Source organism: Ananas comosus, linkage group 6, assembly GCF_001540865.1.
Source record: "Ananas comosus cultivar F153 linkage group 6, ASM154086v1, whole genome shotgun sequence".
NCBI lineage: Eukaryota > Viridiplantae > Streptophyta > Magnoliopsida > Poales > Bromeliaceae > Ananas > Ananas comosus.
The window spans coordinates 12,691,158-12,719,146 of record NC_033626.1 but is presented as its reverse complement, the minus strand read 5'-3'; the positions used below and the strand labels follow the sequence as shown (position 1 = coordinate 12,719,146).

At 36.4% G+C, this 27,989-nt stretch overlaps 4 protein-coding genes across 5 annotated transcripts; 2 read left to right on the top strand and 2 right to left on the bottom strand.

The window, feature by feature from the left end:
• On the top strand, nt 2,295–5,345 carry LOC109711995. The gene is made up of 5 exons (XM_020235396.1): nt 2,295–2,879; nt 2,997–3,258; nt 3,411–3,509; nt 3,598–3,806; nt 4,922–5,345. Exons 1-5 carry the CDS (start codon nt 2,323–2,325, stop codon nt 4,995–4,997), a joined length of 1,203 nt encoding a protein of 400 aa, XP_020090985.1. The 5' UTR covers nt 2,295–2,322; the 3' UTR covers nt 4,998–5,345.
• On the bottom strand, nt 8,250–9,879 carry LOC109711549 (probable galacturonosyltransferase-like 6). Its single transcript, XM_020234667.1, has one exon. It carries the CDS (start codon nt 9,718–9,720, stop codon nt 8,590–8,592), a length of 1,131 nt encoding a protein of 376 aa, XP_020090256.1. The 5' UTR covers nt 9,721–9,879; the 3' UTR covers nt 8,250–8,589.
• On the bottom strand, nt 15,034–21,833 carry LOC109711548 (pyruvate dehydrogenase E1 component subunit alpha-1, mitochondrial-like). Of its 2 annotated transcripts, none has more exons than XM_020234665.1 (9): nt 21,662–21,833; nt 19,787–20,405; nt 19,631–19,710; nt 18,204–18,281; nt 17,158–17,253; nt 17,008–17,079; nt 16,824–16,877; nt 16,649–16,714; nt 15,034–15,475 (listed from the first exon to the last, which is right to left on the bottom strand). In XM_020234665.1, the coding sequence occupies exons 1-9, from the start codon at nt 21,740–21,742 to the stop codon at nt 15,431–15,433; spliced, it is 1,191 nt and encodes a 396-aa protein (XP_020090254.1). In that variant the 5' UTR covers nt 21,743–21,833; the 3' UTR covers nt 15,034–15,430. The 2 variants fall into 2 exon arrangements, with proteins under 2 accessions (XP_020090254.1, XP_020090255.1); XM_020234666.1 differs by having other exon boundaries at nt 19,787–20,429; nt 21,686–21,833.
• On the top strand, nt 26,039–27,747 carry LOC109711962. Its single transcript, XM_020235350.1, has 3 exons — nt 26,039–26,191; nt 26,354–26,442; nt 27,302–27,747. The coding sequence occupies exons 1-3, from the start codon at nt 26,153–26,155 to the stop codon at nt 27,447–27,449; spliced, it is 276 nt and encodes a 91-aa protein (XP_020090939.1). The 5' UTR covers nt 26,039–26,152; the 3' UTR covers nt 27,450–27,747.

Sequence of the window (27,989 nt, the reverse complement as noted above, 5' to 3'; positions counted from 1 at the left end):
TTTCTCACTTTAGTACCCTGTAGTTTCAAGTGTATCAAGTTAGTACCCTGTGTTTTCGCACTTTCTCACTTTAGTACCTTGTGGTTTCAAGTGTATCAAGCATGTGTTTTCGTACTTTCTCACTTTAGTACCATGTGGTTTCAAGTGTATCAAGTTAGTATCATGTGGTTTAATATTTCGTTAAATTATATATCTCGAAATGGATAATAAAAAGAGAAAATTGAAACTACATGGTTCTAACTTGATACAAAAATAAAACTACAGGGTACTAACATGATACATTTAAAATCACATGGTACTAAAATATGAAAGTGCGAAACCATAAAATACTAACTTGATACACTTTAAACTAAAAAATATTAAAATAAAAAAATACGAAACCACGGGAAGTATTTGAAGTTTCTCGTTTATTAAACCAAGATGAAAGGACGCTCCATCCACCAACTCTGGTCCCAGAAAATTTTTCCACTAATTCTATTCTATTGTTTTTTTTTATTTTTTAAAAGAAAGTTAGCATACAATTCGCTCCATATATTCATTAAAATACAAATTTAGTTATAAAAATTAAGGTTATTAGGCCTCCAGAGAAAAAATAAGAATAAGAAAACAAGCAAAAGATAAGATTAAAAAAAAAAAGAAATGAGAGAAAATAAATAAGTAAAAATAAAAAAAAAATATTCTATTGCCTCACCAAACTCTATTCCCCCCTTATGTATCGCAAATATTAGATACTAATTTACCCGTTTGAAAATATATTATGATTATTGAGTTATTTTGCACTGTTAATTATACTGTATTATCAACTAGACTATATAGAAAGTAATAAATCAAATATAGTAATCTAAAAAAAAGAAAAAAAGTGAATCAAACAAACCCTATGGTCAAAACAAGCAAAATGGACCGGATCTACGAACAGTTGACCATTCTTAGCACTTGACTATGGAAATTTCACTTATAATAATAAAATAAAATAATAAAAAGAAATATTAGGATTTCAGTTGGACTGGGCGGAGATCACAGCAGTTATTGGCTTTATGAGAGATACAAAACTCTTGTTCCAGCTCAACCAAACAATAAAACAAGATAAAATTTATTTCAAATAACAATACTTTTATTTATGATATGTTTAGCTATTATTTAACTTAAAATTTTGCTCTAATTTCAGTTGTGCTGTTGAAATCGGTATTTCACGATGATACCGATTATACAATTCAAGATCTAAAATTCTAATATAAACTAATATAAAGAAGAGACATTAAAGAAGAAAAATAATTAAATTAATATTTTATTAATCAAAAATTTTAAGTTAAATAATAGCTCTAATTTCAGTTGTGCTGTTGAAATCGGTATTTCACGATGATACCGATTATACAATTCAAGATCTAAAATTCTAATATAAACTAATATAAAGAAGAGACATTAAAGAAGAAAAATAATTAAATTAATATTTTATTAATCAAAAATTTTAAAATTACATCTCAGCCACATTATCATCTACCAACCGCTACTTGGATCGAAATTTTTATTTAACTCTCTGCTTCATTAAGCTCTTGGTTGTAGGTTTTCAAGCCACAAGTCTTTTCATATATATAGACCTCCAAATAATATATAGATTCTAATTCAAATATAACTCCAAATCATAATAATAATTAAACAACAAATTTAAAATTATCTCTAGCTATATTTTGAAATTAAAGTTTGAATTATCATTCTAAAGTGCGATCCACCTAGCAGCTGAGGAAATAGGAAACAATCATTCATTACAATTACAATTATTAAGAAGGCTAAATTACACTCTTAGGCCCAACACTATATAACATGCAACAATGTGGTTCTTAAAATTTAATATATTATAATTTTTTAGTTAGAATTTTATAAATTATTATGTTTAAATTTTACAATTCAATTTAGTTGTAGTATCATTAATTACAACATGCATACACTTCAATATTAAAGACATATTAATAATTAGTCAATTAAATTAATGAGTTAGGCTACTGTACTATTAATAGCACGAAGCATTTGGTGTCATCAAGTTTTTAGCCATTAAATTTACTGCTTTGATCATTTTCACCAGTTAAATTATACTATTTAACTAACCATCTATTCAATCCTAAATGACCACTATCATCTAAACTGCACATCCCTTCATAACTTAGTGTTTATAAAAAAACTTGATTATAATGATAATTTTAAATAAAAATTAGGATAAATTACAGTTTGAAGATCTAAATGATATATTGTTGTGTTTATAAGTTGAGGATCAAAGTGCAATTTGGCATTATTATTAAAATCAAAAGCAACTTCTTTAGAAGATTCGCGATGAGTCGACATCTGAGAGCTTTCTCTCCACCTCATCTCTCTCCGCCGCCTACTCCGCGCCCCATGGCGGCCGCCCCGAGAGCCCTCGCGCTCTCGCGTTCCCGCCAACACCACCACCACTCCCCGCTCTTCCCGCCACCCCAGCGCCCTGCCCTCTTCTCTTATCCCCGCCTCCTCCCCCTCCGACGCACTCCCATCCACCGGCGAAACCCTAGCCTCCTCCTCCTCCCCCTCTCCCCCTCCGAGCCCCTGCTCTGCTGCGTCGTCTCCGGCGGCGGCGGAGGCGGAGGCCTCGCCGACGAGTTCGTCTCCCTCCGGCGACAGGGCGGCGGCGCCGCCTCCCGCCGCGAGTTCGCGGCGCTGCGCGACGTGCTCCTCCGCATCGAGCCCCTCGACACCGCCGTCGTGGGGAAGGGCGTGTCGGCCCCCGCTAGGGATTCGATGAAGCGCACCATCTCGGACATGCTCGGATTGCTCCCATCCGCTCAGTTCGATATCTGGATTAGGGTTTCTAAGGAGCGGCTTCACGACATCCTCCGCTCTTCCATCATCACCGGGTACCTCAATGCTCAATCCGTATCTATCTATCTATCTATCTATTATTTTCGCGTTATTTTCTCCTTCCTTAAATAGAAGCTTAATCTGAATTGGCTTCTTTGTTGACCTTCGTGAAGGTATACGTTGTGGAATGCGGAGTATAGGATGTTATTGACTAAGAATTTTGAGAGCTCTAATGGGAGTAGGGAAGCGACGGCTGGTTCTGGTGATAGTTTTGTAGCGCCGGATCCGGCGAACAAAGATAGGAAAGGAGCGAAAGAGCTTCAAGATGCTTACAGTGGTGATGAGTTGATCTCACGTGAGAGTCTCGGAGATTTGTCTCCGGCTGCTTTAAGCTACATAAAACAGTTAGAGTCAGAATTGGTTAGTGTTGAGAAGGTGAGTATGACCCATTTTGATGCCTAATTGGGCTCTGAAGTATTAAATGTCATGATTCTAGTTTTAATTTATAAAAACGGCAGGAGAATAATTTGTCTTGCTCCAATTATGAAGTGTTTGTTATGTTCATGAATGTTTTTAATCATGTTCAGGAGTTAGGTGCGCAAAATAAGGAGAAGATGAAGCTGGAACGAAGCAAAGAAAACAACAATGACCTATTGAAGTATTTGAGGTCATTGCATCCTGAAATGGTTAGTCTTCAGAGCTGAAGGAATCTGTGTTCTTTGCCGATTTATTTCCCATCAATTGCTGACATAAATTGCGGACTAAAATCAACAGGTCTGTGAATTATCTCAACCTTCATCCGTAGAGATTGAAGAGATTATTCGACGGCTTGTTCAGTGTACATTACAAAAAACCTTTGACGGCGGTGATCAAAGGCTGTCGCAATATTCAAGCATATTAAAAGCCGGCAGTGACCATAGCTGTTTTGTCAATCAGAGTATGGTTTGCACTTCGCGGGATCATCTTGCAAAACTTCTGTATTGGTACATTCTTTTCCTTAGTCTTAAATTTCTTTCCTTTCCATTTCTGTGGCGTAATATTTTAGACTGTGCAAGCTAGTTTGTTTGTTTGTTTGTTTGTTTTTTCCTCCAACAAAATTCATTGGCATTTCTGGGTAGTAAGTGTGTAAAACAACCAAACGTTCCTGTTTTATCTCGAAGCTTGCAAATAAAACATTCAGACACTTTCTCGTTCTTTGCAGCAAAAGGATACTTGATTTTTTCTCATGGAGAAAGGGACAATTGAAGTTTATCATATAATTAGGCCAGTCATGTTATGAACTGTACTTTTTCCTGTTGTTGCATTAAATCTGAATAAGATGTTCATCTTATGCATGTAACGAATGCCTGATAATCTTCTCAACATGGGTTAATTTTGATGCAAAGCATATTGTAAATGAACTGGTGGTTTTGATCCCATGTTTCATTCACGAAAAATAAAAAAGGGATGCCGGAGTTGGTTTTGAGGATTATTTTTGTTTTGGCTAGGGTAATATGTTGTTGGATAGAAGAGATGACTGATTTGCGGAAAAGAATTAGGAAAGAGATAATATCATGAGGAAAGTCCATGATACTGTACTAGCAGCACTGGACATAGTTATTAAATCTGGGATATAAGCTTTGGCGACCGATGTTTTTGCCTCTCTCTGTCCTAGCAATTGATTTAAGTATAGCGCCAATCTGTTGGACAAGTTTATGATATATATCTTGGTACTACCAGTCTCTCTGCATTGTAGTATCACTATATAGATTAAAGCAAAGGAAGATTGGGCGCATTGAAATGACTGCTTTAATTTTCTCCGCCAAAAGAAAAAAAAATGTCACCTTATCTATTCCGGTGTTGCTTTCCTAGGATGTTGCCAGAATATATTGAGTTTTCAGCTTCTATATGATATTTCATGAAGATTTGTGGACCGAATTTTTAACCTATATCAAGATACTTAGATGAAGCTTCAAATCAAAATTTGAAATACATGTTCAAATTAGCTGGCAGAGTAACTGTCTGTACTGTTTGTTACGATTCTTCTAGGCTCTAGCTATCTCAATATTATCATTTTCTATTGAAGCTGTACACTGTACTTTATGTATCCTTTTCTCAGGTGTATGCTACTGGGCCATCATTTGAGAGGTTTAGAATACAGGCTGCAACTGAGTTGTGTCGTTGGGTTAGTGTGAAGAGGCAAGAAGAAGCGGTATCCTTCAGAACCATTAAGCCTGTATAAGTTTTTCGCTTCCTACTCCATTTTGCCTGTATAAATTTCGATGAGAAATGCTATCTATTAATTATTTATTAGTTCTTTTTCCCCTTTTTGTAAAATCTAATCATCAATAAAATGATTAAATGCTTCAGATTAGGTTAGAATTTGCTGATCATTCTAGTTAGGAAGCATCTGCGAGTATCTCGAGAATTTTATTATTAGGAAGCAATACCTTTCAATGCTGAATTATTGTTTTCACTCCAGTTATACTTCTTTGGCTTTGGAAGTAATAATATAATATTTAACGTCATGTTAATTCTAGAAATGATTTGCAGCGCGAACTCTATTATGAGCTCATCTGGAGGCTTGAAAAAGTGAATGTGCAACGTGTGTGGGTGTTTATATTCTCAATTTTAATGCAAAACTGAGCTGCATATTATTGCAATTTTAGCAGTATGAAAATTTGAATGCTGGGGAATGCTGACATGAAATCCTTTAAGCAGTCATGCGTTGTTTGTTGATATACTTTCAGTGCAAGTTAAAGGTTCAAGCAGAACTCAAAACTTTGGGATTATGCTTCGAGTAATTATTGGCAGTAAGGTCTTCAATGTTTTGCACATCCTAGTCTCTGTTTCAGCTCTGAAATTGTATAGTGTCAAATGTCGAGCGTACATCTTGAAACTATTGTGCTCTCTTCATGGACTACATGTAAATATGTAGTATATGTATGTATCAGCATATGTAAGTTGGTGTTCGTATGCATATGTACAGGTATGTGTATGTGTTCACCTAGCCCAAATCTCTAAATCAGCAGGATTTTGAAGGAGAATAAGATCATCTACTCCTTGACGGCCTTTTCGCTCAACCAGTATGCATATTTGTATGATGGAAGGGGATGCAGAGTCTGCCTACTGCATATTCTTCTTTATCAACTTCCGAACATAGCTTACAACTTTTCACTATAATTTCTGGGTTTATACAATCTGGTAGATTCTTTAGTTGTGCTTGAAGACTAGACATCCAAGTATAAGCACTTTCGACTTGCATCATATGCTTCGGAAATTCTTGAAGTGCTGCTGTAGAGCTGGCTGTAGTGATTCTTGTCGTGTCCGCTCGGCATTTGCAGTGATTTCTCTCGTTGTTTCTTTTTCTTAGAGGGTGTTTGGTTTTGCATAAAATGAACAAAAAAATTATTTTCCGTATGAGATATGCTTTTCCATTTGTTTGGTTTGAGGGCTTTTTTTGCAAATAGCCCCATAAAAAATTTTATTTTCGAAAATAGCCCTGTGTAAAAATTATTTGCAAAAATGGCCCTGGTCCCGCCCCGTCAGCGCCACGTCAGCGCCACGCGGGCGGAGCTGGGCCAATTGTATAAGTTGAACACGGTGAACCATTCACCGTGTTCAATACAAGATTTTTGTATTGGACACGGTGAATGGTTCACCGTGTCCAATATAAATACATCCGACTTAGCCAAAAATGGCTAAGTTGTGGGTGTTTGTATTGGACACGGTGAACCATTCACCGTGTCCAATTATTTGTATTGGACACGGTGAATGATTCACCGTGTCCAATACAAATATATCCCACAGCCCCGCCCGCGTGGCGCTGACGTGGCGCTGACGGGACGGGGCCAGGGCCATTTTTGCAAATAATTTTTACACAGGGCTAATTTTAAAAAAAAAAATTGTCAGGGGGCTATTTGCAAAAAAACCCCTTGGTTTGATGTAAAAATATTTATCCATAAAAATATTTTTACGGATTTAGAGAAAAATTTAAGTTTTTATTTTTTGCTATTTTTCGGTGAAAAACGAAAACTCAAGTTGCATAAATTAATTTTATTCATTTTTTAATCAAATTAGAGTGATTTTTTTTTCTTTCAACCAAACAAACAAATATTAATGTAAAATTATTATTGTTTCTACAAATCAAATACTACTATAAAACGTAAAAAAAAAAAATTGCTGAAAATTTTTTACACGAAAAATTATTTTTTATGGTTTTGCATTGAGCCAAACGGACCCTTACCCTTTGGTTGATCCGAAGGTAAATACTGTAGTCATTAAAAAAAAAAAAAAACTACTGTTGAAGATCTGGATATTGGTGCGTTCTTTATACGGGACAAGTGTAATGAGATGTTTACTTCACTTGGAAGACAAGCCGTAATAAGCTTGGTAGCGCGAAATAACATGGCTTCCTTCGTTGGAGATTTGAGTGGAGATTCAACCCTTGCTCATGGATAGAAACGAGTTTAAAATAAATGGAAGTTAAAATGAATTTTGCCAATTTAGTAGATTGTACCTAGTTTTTTAACTTTTAATTTTTTTTTGGGTATGTACGTGATGTTTTTTTGGGTCAAGATTTACGCACATTATTTACTTAAACAGAAATATATAATTACATAAATCATAGAAACTATTACTGACGCACATTAAAATAAATATGAGGTATAGAGCCATAGTTTAGGCTAGTTTCCTACATTTTTTATGTAATAAAAATTGTCGATGTATACTCACTTATTTGTACCAGTCCCTTCTGCCAAAAGGTTTGCTAATTCCGATGGAATTTATTTCTGTCGGTGCACAGAAATTGCAAACATAACAAGTTGAGACCAAATCTCACAGGAAAAAAAAAAACACAAGCATATTTTCCAACGAAGATAACTTAAATTTTTATAAAGAAATTAAAAGAAAAAAACCCTTTCAACGTAGAAAGCAAAGCTAAATAATATATCCACATACTAGTAAGTGGCGCAAGCCATCCATCCATCCAACTGAAGGGCAAAAGTATAGATTAAAAAAAAAGTAGACGTTACAAGATTCTAGAAAGCACGAGCGCTAGCGCTGGTCGCCATAAAGCGTGCAGACGAGTCCACCGATTTTTAGCTTTGGCAACCAGACTGGCATTGCCCTGCCTCCAGCTGGCACAGAAACCCCTCTCCCTCTGCACATCATCGCAAACATGTATCCTTGGATTCCACTACCGCGTAGGGACGAAACGAAGCTTACAATGAACACAAACACAACAACAACAACAACAACTGTAGTTGAGGATAAAAGCAAACTTATTCTAAAACATAACAAATACGTAAGAATAATCGGGCCCCAAAACTCCTGTTCCTTATTCTCACTAAAAGAAATCAATCATATGACCTGATCATTGACATCACAAGTTAGAAGAAGGTGGGTAGGTAAAGGTATTCATTCAATCGCTTTCGATTGCGAAGAAATTAAGAACTATAGAACTCGATTGTATGAAAACTAATCACAGAGAAATGGAATGAAATGGAATAATCTCTTTCTATCTTTTATTTTGTACACGAACGAAGTAAAGAATTTCAATGCAAAACGAATCGAACTGAAAAAAAATAATCCATCTTCCTCCCCACCCCCACCGCAGCCCCCCTCATCTCAAATAACTCTTCACTCCGTTTCTCTCTCTCTCTCTCTCTCTCTCTCTCTCTCTCTCTCTCTCTCCTCCCACCGTTTTCCGTCGTCGTGGCTTTACACTCGCCGGAGGAGGTGACGAAGCGCGTCACCGCCGTAAAAAAAGAATGCGATCTACAGTATCTACAAAGAGAGAAGCAAGGACGCCATTGCCGAGGAGGAGGAGGAGGAGGAGGAGGAGGAGGAAGGGGATGGGGGGAGGAGGAGATCGTAGGGCGCCCAGAGATGGTCGAGAGGGCAGGGCCTCCCCGCGTCGAGGCGATCCCAGGGCTTGCCCTTGCCGCTCCAATGCATGAGGCTCACGGGCCCGGCGTGGAGCGGGCGACAGCTCCCCTCGACGTTGTCCCCGCCGAGGCCGTGCTGGTTCCAGCGGTGGTCGACCGCCTCCACCTCTCCGGCGAAGACCAGCAGGAAGGGGGGGAGCGAGCCCAGCTCGTAGATGCGGCGCTCCTTCTGGACCCTCATCCACTTCTCGATCCGGCGCCGGTACCCGCCGGCGCGCCACCGGCGGAGGTCGACCACCATCACCCCGGTGTTGAAGTAGCAGGGGCGGCGCCGGCGCCCGTCGAAGGCGCGGGGGCCGAGCGCGGGGTCGTCCCAGAACGCGGCGGTGAAGTAGCGGGTGAAGTTGGCGTGGCAGTACTCGGGCGCGGCCACCACGGCGGCGGCGGGGAGGCGCGTCTCCCAGAGCCGGCGCACGTCGTCCACGGCGAGCACGTCCGAGTCGAGGTAGATGACGCGGCGCACGCACGGGGGGAGCAGGTCGGCGAGGTAGTTGCGCGCGTAGTTGAGCGGCGACTCGAGCGCCGCGCGCACCGACGCCGATATGAGCCCCGCCACCAGCTCCTCGCGGAAGGGGTAGATCTCGAAGCGGAGGGACGGGAACGTCTCCGCCACCACTCGCCGGAGCTCCGCCGCCGCCGGCGACTCCGACTCCGACTCCGACGCCACGAAGTGGAAGAAGAGCGAGTCGGGGCACGACGCGTGCTTCAGGAGGGAGAACACCGCCGCCACGGACCCGCGCAGGTAGTGCGCGTCGAGCGTCATCGCGATGTGCACGAGCTCCGGGTCGCACACCCCCCCGCCCCCCTTCCCCGCGCACCCATCGCCATTCCGGAACTGCGGCGCCTCCGCGAAGCGGGGGAGCGCGATTGCAGCCTCACCGCCACCAATCTCCCCGCCGCTCAAGAAGAAGAAGAAGAAGAAGAAGAGTTGGAACCCGACCTGCAGCGCAGGGGACGTATCGGTACGCATTTACACCGCCGGTGAAGGTACGCGCTTCGTCCTCCTCCGCTCTTCTTCTTCTTCTTCTTTCCTTCTTGTGTTGTTGTTCTATAATAATCAAAGCGGATGGAGAGAGAGAGGGGGGATGGGGGAAATGGTCGGTGGGGCATTTTAGGGGAGAGAAAAGGGGCTTATAAAGAAGGGAGTTTTCCTCAGACGCGTATTTCCCTTCTTTTTATTATTTTATTATCATTATTACCGCTTCTTATAACTTAAACCAAGTAATAATAACTCTTGCTTCGCGCACCCAACAACTACCACCGCAGTAGATCCCAAGCGTACGCGCGTTGGATAGGACGGCTCAGATCTCCTTTAAGTGAGGCACAGGGGTATTTCTTTTTTTTTTGGTTTAATAACCGAGTCTAGTTTGGACCCGGTCCACCTACTCTTCGGTTCCGATCGGTTTAAAACCGCGTTAATTAGTAGTCGAGGGTTTTAATAGTTTTCGGGTACGTGCTGGTGCGGCGGATGGACTCGAGGAGTCGTCATCAGATCGATGTTGTATGTCACGACAGTGGGGGGGCTGACACGTGGGCCCCGCCACGTGGCTCAATCTGGTGGTTCCATGTTCGCTTTCCATGTGGGTTCCTTGATGGGGGAAGGGTTCCTCTGTGAAAGGGTAGTGGTGTAATATTTTAATAAGGGATTTTTTTAAAAACTAAAAAAATCGATTGCCATTATGAGTGCGTGGCCAGTAGCAGGGCGACAGCTGGACCGCAGGCTGTGTGGGACCACAAAAAGCCGGCTCACAGCGGTCTATACGAGATCTCTAATAAATAAAAATGTCTTAAGAGCCAATTTATGCACACTACCAGCTGTAATTCATAGTCTTAATTACATCCTATTACACTTAATTTATTATTATTTTTATTAACTATATTGTGTATTCTACTATGTTCGACAAGTTTTTTTTCAAACTTTCATATAAAACTACAGGTTTTTCTTTTTTTTTTTAAAGAGAAAAAGTATAGGTTATTGTTTATTTGTGTATTTTGATTCATATTGCTTTTTGATGTCCATTTCTAAACTTACTATTTTTTATCTGTAACTTATGTAGGAGTTATAAATTAGACTTAGTTACACTATATACTATATTACATTCTAGAGAAATTGTTTTTATATTTTGTACTATTTTTCTTTCATTCTTGATTGAATGTATTAACCGACTAACTGCTGTAAACAGTGTCAGTTAAAATCTGTAAATTTGAGGTTGGATGCTCTCGTGCACGGACCGCGGTGCATCGAACAATTTCTTGGGCTACATGGTTGGATGCGCCGGAAAAGAGTAAGGTATTTCTCCTTCATCATCGTAGATGCCATATCAACTTAGTTTTAATCGAAGCCGTCCATTTGAGCTGTCACGAGACCCTTCCCTTTAAGGATGGACTCGTGATCGCAACTTAGTCTTACGATAAAATGAGAAACTAACTTAATTCATGGGCAAGGCTTGCATCGCTGTTAAGATGTTACCTTATGTAACACTAACACGAGATGTTTCTCAAAAATGATAATAATAATAATATAATAACAACAATAACACGAGATGCAGTTTTCATAGAAAAATAATGTGCTGCGCATTAATTCTCACAAATTTAAATACGACACGTATAGAGAGTCGAATAGAACGAGCCTGCACGTCGGCAGGGTGTACTTTTGTAACAACTATTTAAAATTTTATGTGAACTCTTTAAAGTCTTAAATTAATTGTATTTTTGTGCGTGGGATTTTTTTTTTGGTTAATCATTCTCGCACCACCATTTAATATATATATATATATATATATATATAGAGCAGGGCTACTGTGCTATTAGGAGCACAGTAATTTTTGTGCTCCTAACTTTCTAACCACCCATCAAGTTTGATGGGTGGTACTCTATATTATATATATATATATATAAAATATTTTATGAGTACGTCTTCTATGCTTTTAAAAATACAGAAGCTTTCGTACTTATAAGTTATTTTCAATGATAGAACGTCCGATTTGATTATCGGCTCTATTAGGTATAATTTACACTATTGAAACTATTTAAAAATTAAATTTTATAATTTTTTCACATCATTTATCATGTGATCAAAATGTTACAAAAATTACTATTTTAACGGTCGATGTGGTATGTTTTTAAGTTCAACGGTGTAGAATAACTCAAATTATATAAAACTTTAATAGAAAATTTTACTTGATATCAACAGCAAGATCAATATTTCTGATTTAAAAGTTGAATTTTTTATCAATATTTTTTATGAGATTCTTATTTTCAGCCGTTTATTTTTAGGTTACTCATTTACAAAAAATTATTCAATTTTGTTTCTAGATAGTTTCAATATGTTGTATATTTTGTTTATTAATGAAACCAATCGCTGAATCGAATGTCCCATCATCGAAAACAACCTACAAAAATGAGGACCTCCGTATTTTCGAAACTCTAGAACCATAGCTCTATATTTCATTCCATTAGTGGTATATTATAACTAATTACCTGAAATTCGGCATTGTATATGGTACCTATAAAAAAATTATATCACCATCATGTACAAATTATTATTTCTTCCTTTACGTGTTATTTGATTTTCTATATCGAGTTAGTCATCTAATGGTTGCGTATCCTCTTTCTTTTTTTTCTATAATTATTACCATTCTACAAATATAAAACTCTATGTAAAGATAATATTTACCGAATAATTTACTTTATTCACAAAATTTGGTAAACATTACCTTATATATGTACTGTAAATATATATATTTTTAATTTTTAATTTTTTGAATCGTCCCTAAAAAAATTGGCAAAGGGCTTTGTGGTTAATACTTAAGGTCTCAAGTTCGAATCCTAGTTGATTCATATTTTTAGCTAAATTTATTATTTATAAATAAAATAAACGAAACATGTACCGTACTATCTATCTCTCTAAAAAAAAATTTTAATTTTTCGGACAGGAAGGTTAATTTCTTCTGTCTATTAGATGAGTCAGGAGCCTCGGAATGATGAAAGAAGCAAAACGTGTCAAATTTAAATCTTTGAATTTTCAACCAACGGTCGCTTTCGATTTATTAAATTTGACTCATTATTGAGGAGTGAAGGTTCCTTGTTCGAAAAAACGTGATAGTTTTGAACCCTTCCACATATCAATAGAGGAAATTCGAAATTTCCTCTTAAACAACTCCCCCCTTATTATTATTATTATTATTATTATTATTTTTATTATTTTTAACTCCTCTGAGAAAGTTTGGTTTGTCTCCGAGTGCGAGGTGTGATGATGCGTTTGCATGTTGACATTGATCTTCTAATGCTTGGAGTAAAAAAAAAAAAAAAAAACTTCAAATATCACGCATATGATTTTATGCTTTCTCATTTTAGTATCCTGTGATTTAAAGTATATTATTTTTATATTATATAATTTTATTTTATTTTTTGTTATTCTCTTTTATTAATTTTTTTTATTAAATCAGCGACAAAGTTAAAACTAAATGGTACTAAAATAAATATTGGATAAACTATAGGTTGGATATCTGAAGTTTTTTATATAAAATTTAACGAAGAATTGATGGAAAGGCTGAGGAAAAGAGAAAAATAAAATGACAGAATTCTAAATTAATACATTTTAAATCACAGAGTATTAAAATGAGGAAGTATAAAATCATAAAAATAATATATAAATTTTATTATTAAAAAAGAATCGGTTTTATTTAAAGCTTTATACAACACATGGGGTGCTGCTTCCTCGCACATCTAAAATTTGCTAACGCGACCGCGTTCGTTGACCCACCCAGGTGTCGTTAATCAGTTGCTTTCTTGCTCTCTCGAATCTTTCCCTTGCATGTTAATGTTGCTAAAGAATATGCCCAAACAACGCACATACATACACGCACCCGAAAAAAAAAAAAAAGAAAAAAAAAAAAGCACCGACGATATGGAACCAGGACAAATAAAGTACTCATGTACTCGGTTACTTGAACAGTTCTCATAAGAATAATAGGTGCCATTTCTTGGCCAAGGGGTCGCGCCATTGATTCGAGGGTGCTAAAAACAAATTGGAGCACTTACTTATTACGTACTGTTCTAATTCGAAGCATTTAACCTTTTTTTTTTTCCCCTGGAAATATTGAAATCTTATTAAGGGTTGGACATGAAGCAGAACATAGGTAAGAAGAAGGTTTTAGGATTTTTAGTTAGAAGAGGCGCAATATTTAACAATACATTTGTAAACTAACATAGGAGCATAGGAAGAGCACGGTTTGGTTTTGTTTTTTTGGTCGTTGCAATAATTCCCTTCAAAGAATGCGGAGGGGGGTAAATTTAAGTTTATATTACATTAGTTTTGGTTAGGATTATATAACCAGAACTGCGCAATTTCTTCAGTAAACAGCCACTACATAGCATAGTGATTTATAGGTTGATTTTAAAATTTGCTTTGATGCTATCAGGAATGGTTAATGCAGAAAAGCACAAAAGTCACATTTCTTCTGAGAAAAAAAGGGAAAAAAAAAGGATTCACATTGCTGTTGCTAAACAAGCTTGAAAGCGACGAAGTAGCTACTATCAGGAGCAATTCGAAACACAGTGCGGAAGGCGATGTGTCTATTTTGTATTTTCAAGTTCGAACAATTTGGCACGCGTAAGCAAAACAATAAAATAAAAAAGGTTCACAAGCATAACTAAACACGTGACGTTGGATATGTGGTAGGGTTTTACTCATGATTAGTTAACTACTAGCCTCCAAGGAAGCGACAGAAAACATTGATCGGCGTAGGTGGGGGAGAATAAGGATTGGGTTATCTTCCTCACCAACCATGATGCATGGTTTGTTAAATTCAGGACCTTTCACCTACGGACAATCACTTAGAACTAACACTTCACTATAGAACTAATACTAAAAGCAACGTTGGATTAGATCTTTTCCCTTTCAGCCTTGGAAATTTATAGATTATTCTTTTGCTAAGCTCGGAGAGCTTAAGAAAATTGAACTGTCTCTAATCTGCTTCCGGATGCAGCAGTAAGCGACGCTACCTATACATATAAAGCGTAAATTTTACATCCCGCCCATTCAAAAGCATAGGGTTAGAAAGCATTTTTCAATGGATGGTAGTAAGGCTAGTACCCCAGATATAGGGTGTACAGAAAGTATTTTTCAGCGCAAAACAATGAGCCACAAAAGATGATTCTCATTTAATAATGTAGATGCTGTCAGGAGTTTAATATATAAACAAGAGTGGTCTAGAGAGTTATTCATGGGTTGTGAAGAATAAACAAATGCATAAAAAAGAAAAGAAAAGAAATGTAAACATGGAGCAAAGGTTAGATAAATGCTAACCAGTTTTCTCAGAAAAAGCTTTCAGATGTCAAAATACTTGGCAGTGCAGGCAAAAGAATTGGCTTCACAAGCCATCCAATTGATATAAAGTTTAAATTCCAAAATGGTCGCCATTATGCAAGCATAGCTCCTGGCCGGTATAACAAAACATAAGAAAGACACAAGATTCAGTTTTCCTGAAAAAATAGAAGGGTTAAAAATAAGGAATTCCCTCAATTTTTGAAGATGCGTGTTGCTGCACAAGTCGAATTGCTCAAACAAATACTGACGGCGGACAAAGCCTCTTCATCTTCCCATCTTTATTGGTAAACAAATCAGATAATTAATTCCCCCCAAATGAGGAGAGCACTGAAATTTTAGCTGCTTGAATTCAAGGAAGAACAGCTTTCACCTCCTTCCTGTCTGCACCAAAAGACTGCAAAAAAAAAAGAAAGAAAAAAAGTTATGCATCGGAAGATTTATAGAAAATAAAATAGTTTTCTCATCTATATCTGCTGCTTCTGATCACTAACTAAATAGAAACAGGAAACCCAAAACCTCGGCTATTTAAATGGAAATTCCGCTCATTTGATTAAATATTGGATGAAATATAGAGGTCTAATTTCTTGTGTCCGGTCCACTGGGTTTAATTTGAGCTCCTCCATTGCTTTCAAAGCTTACCAAATTAATAAATAATTTAACAGTAACATTGTTGTGTAATTATCAGCTTACACCACCCTCTGACCTTGCAAGTTTGACCTGTTTTGCCTATGGGATAATACATTTCTCGTACTACAGTCATTAAAAGAAATAGAATTAATTTCATATAGGTCCCTGCAAACATAGTGAATGGCAAATATATTCCTACAAAGTTCAACTTTCATATGTTGTCCCTTTAAAAGTCCTGATATTTTCAAATATATCCCTCTGGTTTGTTACCGTTAGAAAACCGTTTATATTTTTAATTTTGTCATCACAAATATATCCCTAAAAAATGCATAACAGTATAATATAAAGGGGTAAAGATGTCAAAAACTAATTAGGATTAAGTATTTAACCTATGGTTAACTAAATTTTTCTAACGGATTCTAACAGCAAGGACATATTTGAAAACATCAGGACTTTTGCAGGGACGACATATGAAAGTTGAACTTTATAGCAATATATTTGTCATTCACTATATTTGCAGGGATCTGTATGAAATTAACCCAAAGAAATATTAATAGCAGGCATGTTCGTTGATATACTCTCTATGAAGTGTACATTTTCTCCTTTTTCAAAGGTAAGAATGGTGGAAAACATCGGCGTGCTTAATTACTCTTATCAGGGATCAGTATTTGACTCAAAGCATATATATTTAATATGGCAAGCTATGCATACATTATTGGCACCGACAAAGGTAGGCGATTAAAGTAATATCAGCACAATCATACAGAAAATACTGTATAGCTAGGCGTCCTCATTTTGCTTTATCAAAACAATAGCAAACGATAAGAACATGTTGGGCCAAAGGCCATGTTACAGTTCATGGCAGAAGTTCAAAAGAAGAAAAGGAGATCTAGACAGACTGTAGAGAAAGAAACTTAAAAATGAGGATATGCATGTTTACCTCCACCCCAAAACCTTTCACATACACATTTGTGAAGAGCTCAGATGGATCAGGCATAGGGCTTTCCTGTAAATAGTAAGGGCATAAATATAGTTAAGAAAATCAACATGTCAACATATAAAAGAGAACAACAAAGAAATGATGAAAAACATTGATTTCAGAAGGCAATTGCAACCTTAGCTTGAGCAATGGCATCATCAACCTCTTTTCTCACTTCTTTCTCCGTATCCTGAGATAAATTTTAAGAGGCAAAAGGAATTATAACGGCTAATCAATCTTAACTTAGTAATTCTGCATATTCAATTAAGTTCTGAAGATTTTCTTATGGCATAATTTGGTCTATAAATATGGTTCAATACCTTAAGCTCAGAGGCAGTGGCTAGTTCATGGGCCAAGATCAACTTTCTAACCCTTTCAATTGGATCACGCTCCTGTAGATGAGATAATACAAAAACTTATGAAAGCAAAGTAGTGAGCAACTCATAATTACAACTGGGTATAATCCTTACCTGTCGTACGCCACTGATCTCATCACGAGTCCGATAAGTGCTCCCTGGATCCGACATAGAGTGTCCATGATACCTATAGGTATCCATTTCAAGGATCTGAATTAAAAAAAGATTAGGCATAAGTCATTTTCATCATTTAATTAAACATGGTCAAAAACTGATCATTATGTTAAAACCATGCCAACTTATATTGCTAATACTGAGTTGCACCCGCCCCAACCTCCCCCCCCCCCCCCCTTNAAAAAAAGATCATAAATAATACCCTTTGGTTTCATAATCGAGTGATAAGCTATTTGCGGATGAAAAGAATGCTCCAAATAAGAATAAAGCCAATAGTCAAACTATCATCTAATAATCAAGCTATCATTCATAATTGAGTAACAAGACAATGTCATATGGACAGAATGCTCCAAATAAATATAAAGACAATTGTCAAACTATTTATATGGCATCACTGTATAGGTGCCAAACAAGAAATATCAATTCTCAGAAGCATAGTTGATGTCTTCATAAACTTATGATACATTATATTTTTACTGTTTGACCCTTCACATTTTCGCTAACTACCATAATTTAGTTCACGGATGAAGCATAACGATAACAAGAACATGACATTTGTTAAATGATAACAAGAACATGGCGTTTGTGGATTTAACAAACAGCTTTTCCCAAAGATGAAGAGTAAGATAACAAGAACATGATGTTTGTTAAATGATAACAAGAACATAGCATTTGTGGATTTAACAAACAGCTTTTTCCAAAGATAATTTAAAAGTCTTTGGATCGAACTATTAAATATGGCCTTAATTGCAGCTATTTTTGTACTTATGTCCCTTCCATGCTAAATCCTTCCTCCAAACTTTCCTGGTGCCAATGGCAGTTATAAGAAACACAACTTTAAATCGTTTCCAGAGACCTCTTCCCAACCCAAATTCTAACCCAGTATCTTGCAAAGGGTAAAAAAGTTAGAAGAGATTCTGTGGCGATGTAGCGTGCTCAGTGGCATAAATGGAAGGTTTCTGAGGTACTTATTCTGAGGCACTTACAATGGGACCATTTGCAAGAGCATGCTCTTTAGCGAATTTGCATGCTTGCTTTACAGCAAGAACATCCATTCCATCAACCTGCATTGAATACAAGAACTATGCTAAGAATTTTATATATACAAATTGTTCTTACTGAAAAATTGAATAGAAGTGAAAAAAGACGTGAATTGTATATTTAGTTGCTATATGAACAACAAAAAGTGATTTATTGTGTTCCATTCCTAATCTTGTACTCAACCCATATACCTTCAGACGCAGATTATATCCCCACAGAGACCCCTTACCTCAAAATATCTTAAAAGCTCAAAGACTCAGTTGGTGATCATGTATCACCACAACTGGCATGCATGGCATGATACTTAATCAAAACATGATCAGCATTCCCTTTGTGACTGTGACGCCCCAACTTTCCAGGAGGTCGCCCATCCTAGAACTACTCCCATCGTAGCACGCTTAACTTTCTTAATCTCTTGGGCTTAACTACAGCCCAAAATGTTTAAGCCAGGTTAAGAATATTAGCCTTGTTATATCTTATATATAGGACTATCTAGGGTCTTACATTCTCCCCTCCTTAAGCCCTGACGTCCTTGTCATGCTCAGATTCACAAGTATCAAGCGATGTGAGACTCATCTCGCTAGTCTAAACCGACCTTGTGGAACAGCCAACAGCATGAGAGCCTCGCTCTCCCCGCTGTATAATCCTGACTCAGCGGAGACTCATCTCACACTTCCGAATAGTAATTGGATCTGATACCAACTATGACGCTACAACTTTCCAGCAGGTCACTCATTCTAGAACTATTCCCGTCCTAATACGCTTAACCCTCTTAACCTTTTGGGCTTAGCCATCGCCCAAAATGTTTAAGCCGGATTAAGAGTATTAGCCCTATTATATCTTATATATAGGACTATCTGGAGTCTCACAGTGACAGTAACTCGCAACACTCAAAAGGCACACTCTATGATTAAGCATCATCCTTGGACAAGGAATAAAAAATTTGATGGGCAGCCAATTAAAGTTCCTTGAAAAATGATAGAGAAAGATAATAATCAACTTCCAGAATGATCTAATATCTCAAATAGGTAAGACACTACATTTTGAAAAACTTGGGCCTCACAATTGGAACTTAAGTATTTGTAATTCAAAATGCATCAACAGAGAATGATATGACTATCAAATAGTTTGCCAGACACTTAGCAATGTTGAACATCAAGTTATCTGATCAAATTTAGAATGTCCAACATCTTCGCAACAAGCCCTCTTTTCAAGACCACAAATTTATGCAGTATGCAGTATGCACTAACATAAAAATAAAATAAAATAAAATAAGATAACTAGATCCGATCCAACAGCCTAACAAGGTTTATGTTTCTCCTACCATTAAAGCAAGATTAAATGGAAAAGGCCATTATCTGATTATCCTCACCTTCAGTCCGGGAACGTAGTCACCGCGCTTGTAATACGCCGGGCTCTTCGCCGCCCTCCATTCCGCCGTCCCCATTCCATCTGCAATAAACTACAAAAATCGACAACTTATCCAGATCCAAGATGGCAAACTTGATGCATCGCGTACGTTACTCACAGTGGTTGTTCTCGCAGATCAAAATGACGGGCAAATCCCAGAGAGCGGAGATATTGAGCGCCTCGAAGAGCTGCCCCTGATTCGCGGCGCCGTCGCCGTAGAGCGCAAATGTGACGGCCCCCTCCTTCAAGTACTTGTGCGCGAAGGCGACGCCGCACCCAAGCGGGACCTGCGCGCCGACGATGCCGTGGCCGCCGTAGAACCTCGCGTCCTTCTTGTAGAAGTGCATGGAGCCGCCCTTCCCGTCGGAGCAGCCGTTGCGGCGGCCCATGAGCTCGGCGAAGGCCTCGACGAGGGTGCCGCCGCGGGCGAGGAAGGTGCAGTGGTCGCGGTAGGCGGTGATGATGGAGTCCTTCTTGGTAATGGCGGCCTCCATGCCCACGGCGGCGGCCTCCTGGCCGTCGTAGAGGTGGCAGAAGCCGCGGATGAGCTTGGCCTTGTAGAGGGAGTCGGCGGCGATCTCCATGCGCCGCATCAAGGACATGTCGCGGAAGAAGGAGAGGAGCTCCGCCGGGGAGGTGTCGACGGAGCGCGAGGGGGGCTCGATCTTGTGCCCGGTGAAGGGGACGCTCGTCTCGATTGTTAGGGTTTGGTCGGAGGAGAAGGGGCGAGAGAGGGGGGAGGTGAGGATGGGGCGGAGGAGAGATTCTTTACTTTGAGGCCATTCGTTGTGGAATGTTTTAAAAAAAAGGCCATGGTGGTGTTAGTAGGATTTGACCCGAGTGTCCAAGAGGTTGTTCGCTGCACCTGGTCCATCACGTCATCCGTACACCAACGCTGCAAAGGTCAGCTCTTTTAGTAAAGAACAATTATATTAGGGAAAACTTCAAAAAACCCCTGTGGTTTTCTAGTTTCTCACTTTAGCCCCTTGTGGTTTAAAATGTATATATTTAACCCCCTGTGGTTTCTTTTTTCTTTTTTTCTTATCAATTTTATTATTTTATTTTTCTTAAATCGGTGATAAAATTAAAATTAAAATTAAAGGGTACTAAAATAAATATTTGATAAATCTAGATGGGTATCTGAAGTTTTTTATACATAATTTAATAAAATATTAACAAAAAAGCTACAAAAAAAAATAAAAACGAAACCACAGGGGGACAATTTGATACATTTTAAATCACATGGGGACAAAGTGAGAAACTAGAAAACCATAGGGAGGATTTTTAAAGTTTTCCCATTATATTATCAACCTTTTCTATCACAACTGTCAAAAATTTAATGATCAGCGTTTAAAATTTTAAAATTGTAATATAATTAAACGAGACAGATACCAATTAACTAGTTTTAGAAACACCAACTACTATATATAAATATACTACTACATTTATTATCTTATAAAGATAAAATTGTGCAAAGATTTAGATTTTTTTTTTTGTGTAATTAAAACAGCAATCTTGATGAGCAATAATATTCGCACACATAGAAGTAGGTATAAATTTTATAATTTTATAATTTAAAACTAATTATTTTATGCTAGCTTTATCATATTGTTTTTAATACTAATTTTTTAAAAACAAATTGTCTATATATTTTTTTCTTATAATCTATTCTTTCTTTTTTTCTACATTAAAGGAGGGTTTGGAAGGACACGTGTCACCCTTTGGTCCTCCCAAACCCTTCTTTACTCTTTCTTTCCCTCTATATATATATATATATATATATATATATATATATATATATATATATAAATATAAATTATAAATTTTGATACTTTTAAATTTAAAGATTTTAAATTCCAAATTTTATATTTTATATTTTAAATTCTAAATTTTAATTTTAACTTATAATATTTAGTTTCAAATTTTAAACTTCAAAATTTAAAATTTTAAATCTCTAAACTCAATGAAATTAATTAATTAATTTNGAGAGGGGCGAGGTGAGGATGGGGCGGAGGAGCGCGGAGGAGGAGGAGGAGGAGGAGGAGGAGGAGACGAGGCGGCGGAGGAGCGCCATGGATGGGGATGGGGGAAGAGACGGGGAAGGGTTGGTGGGGAAGAAAGTGAGATTCTTTACTTTGAGGCCATTCGTTGTGGAATGTTTTTAAAAAAAGGCCATGGTGGTGTTAGTAGGATTTGACCCGAGTTTCCGAGAGGTTGTTCGCTGCACCTGGTCCATCACGTCATCCGTACACCAACGCTGCAAAGATCAGCTCTTTTATAGTGAAGAACAATTATAACATCAACCTTTTTCTATCACAACTGTCAAAAATTTAATGATCAGCGTTTAAAATTTTAAAATTCCAATGTAATTAAACGAGACAGATACCAATTAACCAGTTTTAGAGACACTAACTACTAAAAATAAATATACTATATTTATTATCTTATAAAGATAAAATTATGCAATTGAAACAGCAATCTTGATTAGCCATACTATTCATACACATAAAAATAAGTATAAATTTTATAATTTTTTAATTTAAAACTAATTATTTTATGCTAGCTTTATCATATTGTTTTTAATACTAATTTTTTAAAAACAAATTGTCTATATTTTTTTTCCTATAATTTATATATAAAAGTAGGGTGCACAAATAGCATTAACGCTTAACCTTCATTGGCTCTAGCGTTCATCCAAGAGTTACATAATTGGTGGAGATGTTGGATGTTTCCACCGTATATTTAATTAAATATGGTGACAATTAATCCAATAAAAAAAAAATCAAAGTGACAATTTTCCATTGGAAAGTCAGCGTAGACTTTTACGTCCAGTAGACCAGTTCAAATTTTAGAACTCTTTGAAGGATTAAACAGTTTAGTTCTACAAATAGAGCTACTACCTCGAATGAAGGATATATAGTTAATTAAAATTGATAGATTGCTACATTAGCTTTTTGTCTTTAAATATTTAGATAATAATTTACATATATCTTATATTTCATGAATTATTATTATTTTTACTTATAAAAATTAATGGAACAAATTTGGAGAATAATTTTAATCACCATGGGAGCAGAACAAAATGGCGCTTTCATTGGTTGCTTGCAATTCTAATCAAATTGTAAAACGGGGAGGAAAAATATATAGTAAGGACGTATGATAACGACTTGAATAGATTAATGAATCTAGTTTGTCCACAAATATTTTATGCTATCTATCATCGTTCGGATATTTTAATAGCAAAATTTTTATTGAAAGAGCTCAAATGTATACACAATGTATATATTATTATTTGTTTTAGACCAGCCCCCAAGATAAACTCGCACATTAAACACCCACATATTTTAGTACATCATTGTCATCATTATGCATTAATTATATATGCCACTTATTCGACCAATGAGAGGTTACCCGGAAAAGCCAACTACCGACATAAAGGGGGAAAATTGGGACGTACATTATGAATGAGTAATAATCAAAGTGTAATTTTTTTAAAAAAATATTTTGTGACTTTTTGAGACGGAATAAGTTTCATCACAGAAAAATAAATAAATGGTTTTTAGTGAGTATATATATGTGTAGATGTAGAAGAAGGTCCCGAAAGATGGTGATTACTATGCCATGTCAAAATAGAGATACGAGCGTTTTATAAAATCATTTTGTGTTATGATTAGATTCCAAAACTTTTTTTTTTCTTGATTTTGGGAAATAGCATTGAGAAGTTATAGTTTGTCCAGTAAATAGTTTAGAGCTTTTATTAGAAAGTTACTTCGCCTTTAAAAAAAAGGTCTAATTAGCTAACATTGCGAGAGTTTCAACCTAATTATTGTAGGGCCACCAGATCTCCCTTCAGAAGTAAGAAAGAAACGTGCCCAACTTTTCACAAGTATTAATAAGAAAAACAACCTGAGGGCCCATTCAATGATGATATTTTGAATTTCACATTTCCAGCTAAGTTTATTTCTAAATAAAATAAATGAAACGGGTGGTAGGGGTGTAAACAAGCCGAACACAAGCGAGCTGGGGTCGGCTCGTGTTCGGCTCGTTAATAAACAAGCCGAACACGAGCTGGAGCTGAAAAATTCAGCTCATAGTTCGGCTCGTTTATTAACGAGCCGAACACGACGCGCAACGAACAATAATTTAAAAAAATAGATTAAATATATATAAAAAATAAATTTATAAATCTTATCCATTAAACTTTGTCTAATAGTAAACTTTACATATAAATGAGTTTTTTTTATAATTAAACTCGCATTTATATTTTTATTTTGCTAAAATTAAATAATAAAAATATATATTATATATAATTATTTATTTATATATAAAATATAAATTTAATAAATTATATAAATATAAAATATATGTATTCGAGCTGTTATCGAGCCGAACACGAGCAAGCTGACCCAAGCCTCGTGTTCGGCTGTTTATTAAACGAGCTGAAAAATTCAGTCATGTTCCGGCTCGTTTAACTAAATCGAGCTGAGCCGATCTCTGACTCAATTTTTTTTTTTTTTTTCGAAGCCGAATGTCCGAGCAAGCTGCTTCGCGAAACAGCGAGCTGGATTGCCAGCCCCTAGGCGGGTGGCGTGCTACCTGTTCTAAAAAGAAAAAAAAGAAGAACTTGCACAAACTAATTTTGTGATCTTCGTTGAGTAAAAATTTTATAGTTGATATTCGAGATTCCATGTTCCTAATACCTCGGCAGCTGAGATAAGAAGATTTCCTGTGTTACAAAGCATTATAATTTTTATACATTTTACTTCATTATGATCTTTTTATTTTTATTAATTTATGTTTGTCAGCCAATTAGATGAGTCAAATATTCACACGCATACAAACCAATTTTAAGAGCACAAAGTAGTATAGACAAAAAACTCATAATATGCTTGGTTTGCCTCATAGAACAATTTTAAAAATAACTAGTTTAAAATTTTTTTACTTTTAAAAGACTAGCCTTTTTTAAAATATATTATTCTTGTGTTTGTTCATAGTATTAAATATCTAAACTTTGAATTTGAAATATCAAGTATCAATCATCAAACTCTTGATCACTAGTGGTAGTTAAAAATAAAAAATAATAAAAAATTATCAGGTGGACATATTTCTTTTTATATAAAATATTCATATATGAAAAATAAAATAAAACAAGGGGTTAACTTTAATTTTTTTCATGTTGATTAGCTCATTTTTCACTTTACCACTCTATGCTTAGAAAAAAAAACAATACTTAACTATTCTGTAATTGCATCGACTGTCCCTAGTGCAAGTGGCAGAGGGCTTAGCGGTTAGTATCCGAGGTCCCAAGTCCTAATCCTAATTGATTCATATTTTCAGCTAAGCTTATTTTCACAAGAAATAAAACGAAAGAGGTAACATGCCATTTTTCTTTCTAAAAAAAAATTTATTCTGTGATTGAGGGCATCTTTTTACTTTGTCATTAGATAGTTCAAAAAGTTATATTTAATTATTCTATAATTATAAAAAAATTATTTTACTATTCCATTTGATAGCAAATATTTTTGATAAAAATAAAAATAGAAAATAATTAGGTATAAATTTTTGAATCACAAAGTGCCAAAGTGATAGGAAGCTAAACCACGGAAAAAATCTAAAATGTGTCAATCACACCACCTCATCTCTATCTCCATCCAATCAAATTATTTTGGTGATTCACTCATTCCATTATAATTTTTTTTAAAACAATATTTCTATTATAATTTTTTTTAAAAGAAAAAAGGTTGGCTGAAACATAAATAGTATTGTGATGCAGCTGCCGTGTAGAATGCCACCTCCTAAACCACATGAGGTGAATTGAAGTTATTTTGCTCTAAAATAAAAGAAGAGGACTAATGGGATGATCCAATCATTCATTTTCACCTACTCTTTTATTAATTCACCCTCTCCTTCTTATTGGACCTCCCGGGCCTATCAAATTACTCCACAATTTATGTGGGACCCAAACAAAAGCAAGGGCAATTTTGTACTTCTGTAAAAAAAATTCAAATACCATCGACGTGGTTAGTATTATATTTTAAAATATATTATTTTTATATTTATTTTGTGTTTTTTATTATTTTTTTTAAATTAGTGATAATGTTAAAATTAAATGATACTAGAATGAATATTCGATAATTCATAGATAAAATATTTAAAAAATTTTGTATATAATTTAACGAAAAATTAACGAAAGATTTGATAAAAAAATTATAAAATATTAAATTAATACACTTTAAATCATAAGATATTAATTAAAGAGAAAAAAAAAAAACTAACTATATAATGGTATTAGAAGTTTATAAAAAAAAAAAAAAAATGCAAGGCCAAAATTGGAAAGCGAACTCCGATAAATCTGGCCCAATCGCGTCCCCTCAATTCTCTCCCCGCCGTGTCAATCGCCTCCTCCAATTTCTCTCCCTCTCTCTCTCTCTCTCTCTCTCTCTCCGCCGCCGCAGCGTCTCCTCCGGTCTCCATCAACTCATCCATGGCTTCTTCCACCCTGAATCGTTGGCTGAGGCCCGAGGTGAAGATAATTTTCACCAATTTTCTCTTCTTTTAGTGAAGTTTTACTAATTTTAGAATCCCCCAAATCACCTCTTTTGGATCTGATGTGTTTTTTCTTGGATCTGCAATAATCGTGGATTTGATATTGGATTTTTGGGGTGCTTGATTGATTTTACGGTAGGTTTACCCGCTGTTTGCGGCGGTGGGGGTCGCGGTGGGGATCTGCGGGTTCCAGTTGGCGCGCAACCTCTGCATCAACCCTGAAGTGAGGTTTGTTTCTCGTTGTAGTAATTGATCAGTTCAAGAGTGGTATTAGATAGATCTAAGTAATTTATTAATTTCCTGTTGTGTGGTTTGTTGAACGATCTAAGTATATGATTAATGGCGAAGAGATGAAGAGAAATTAATAGTGACTTGATCTCAAGAGTAAGAACATATATAGCCAGGTCTTTGTGAGCATACTATTTCAGAAATATATCTCGAATAATTTTGTAGAGAAGTATCTGAGAATATGAACTTTTGATCTCAAGGAAAAAGTATCTGATGGGAGACTTTTTTTTTTAAAAAAAAGAAATATTACATGATATCGATTGATATGCATGACAGGCAAAAGGTGTCATGAATTTTTACTGTATAAACTGTAATCACAAATCATTGTTGTTGAATACAAACACTGTTTGGATTGGGGTTAAGGGGTGGAATAACCCCTTGTCCCCTCCTTTATATCCAGACGCTAATTTGTTACCCAAGAATAGTAGTTCTCGGGTATCTGAAATAAGCTGGTATAACTATCCCTACCAACACCTCCATTTTCTATATATAACCACCCACTATTTTTTTCATTTCATATTATCTATCCAAATACTATTTTTCTCATCCCCGGAAACAATCCAATTTTCATCCAAATGCTATTTTTCTTATCCCCATACTTGTACCTATCCCTCTAATAGCAAGGAAGTGAGCGTGTGGATTTTTGACTTTACATCACTACACCATTGAATATCCAGGCTTTTACTATGATGCTTCGCCTCGGCGTTATTCTTCTGATGTATCTCTATATTTACAATTGGTTTCTTTGAACATTCAAGTTGATAATTCCTTAAATCTCCTCTCCTGTCTTGTCGTGCAGAGTTAGCAAGGAAGGAAGGGCGGCGGGAGTGCTCGACAACTTTGCCGAGGGGGAGAAGTATGCTCAGCACGGTCTTAGGAAACTCGTTCGCAACCGAACCCCGGAGATCATGCCATCTATCAATAAGTTCTTTACTGATCCTAAGTGAAGCATTTTTGGCTTGTGAGCCAGTAGAATGATCATCATTTGAACTTCTATTTCTTATCTCTGCTCGTCAAATCATTCAAATGACTTGGAATGGCGATGAGAGTGTAGACTCAAATTGAGTACTCGTGTAATAATCTATGCGTATAAACCGGATAAAGACAACTGCTAGTTAAAAGTTCAAAACTCGGTGATTGTCGTTAATGACGTGAATATTTGTTAAGTTTGTTCTTTTTATAGTTTTGGAGTCTCCATATATTGTTCGGTTTGATCATTGGATAGTGATCAAATTGTTTACAAAATGATTGGTGTGTGATCATTGGATAGTGATCAAATTGTTTACAAAATGATTGGTGTGCTAATAATGTTGTTTTCTTTTGTATTTCCAAAACTCCGCAATGGATGCTTGAGGTTCTGAATCCTTATTTTGCATGGTTTCAAGTGATTTCACTCACTCTAAAACCTCGGGCGTAGCACTGGCTCTTTTGATGATCTCTATCAACCACAAACTCCACGATGATCCGCTGATCTGTATCCATGGTTA

Coding starts and splice junctions, on each gene's coding strand:
- LOC109711548 (XM_020234665.1), bottom strand. CDS start 21,742: ATGGCGCTCCTCCGCCGCCTCGTCTCCTCCTCCTCCTCCTCCTCCTCC. Junction 17,080..17,157: donor AGATCAGTGGCGTACGACAG/GTAAGGATTATA, acceptor TCTCATCTACAG/GAGCGTGATCCAATTGAAAG. Junction 16,715..16,823: donor ATGCCATTGCTCAAGCTAAG/GTTGCAATTGCC, acceptor TACTATTTACAG/GAAAGCCCTATGCCTGATCC.
- LOC109711995 (XM_020235396.1), top strand. CDS start 2,323: ATGAGTCGACATCTGAGAGCTTTCTCTCCACCTCATCTCTCTCCGCCG. Junction 2,880..2,996: donor CGCTCTTCCATCATCACCGG/GTACCTCAATGC, acceptor ACCTTCGTGAAG/GTATACGTTGTGGAATGCGG. Junction 3,510..3,597: donor GGTCATTGCATCCTGAAATG/GTTAGTCTTCAG, acceptor TAAAATCAACAG/GTCTGTGAATTATCTCAACC.
- LOC109711549 (XM_020234667.1), bottom strand. CDS start 9,720: ATGCGTACCGATACGTCCCCTGCGCTGCAGGTCGGGTTCCAACTCTTC.
- LOC109711962 (XM_020235350.1), top strand. CDS start 26,153: ATGGCTTCTTCCACCCTGAATCGTTGGCTGAGGCCCGAG. Junction 26,192..26,353: donor ATCGTTGGCTGAGGCCCGAG/GTGAAGATAATT, acceptor ATTTTACGGTAG/GTTTACCCGCTGTTTGCGGC. Junction 26,443..27,301: donor TGCATCAACCCTGAAGTGAG/GTTTGTTTCTCG, acceptor CTTGTCGTGCAG/AGTTAGCAAGGAAGGAAGGG.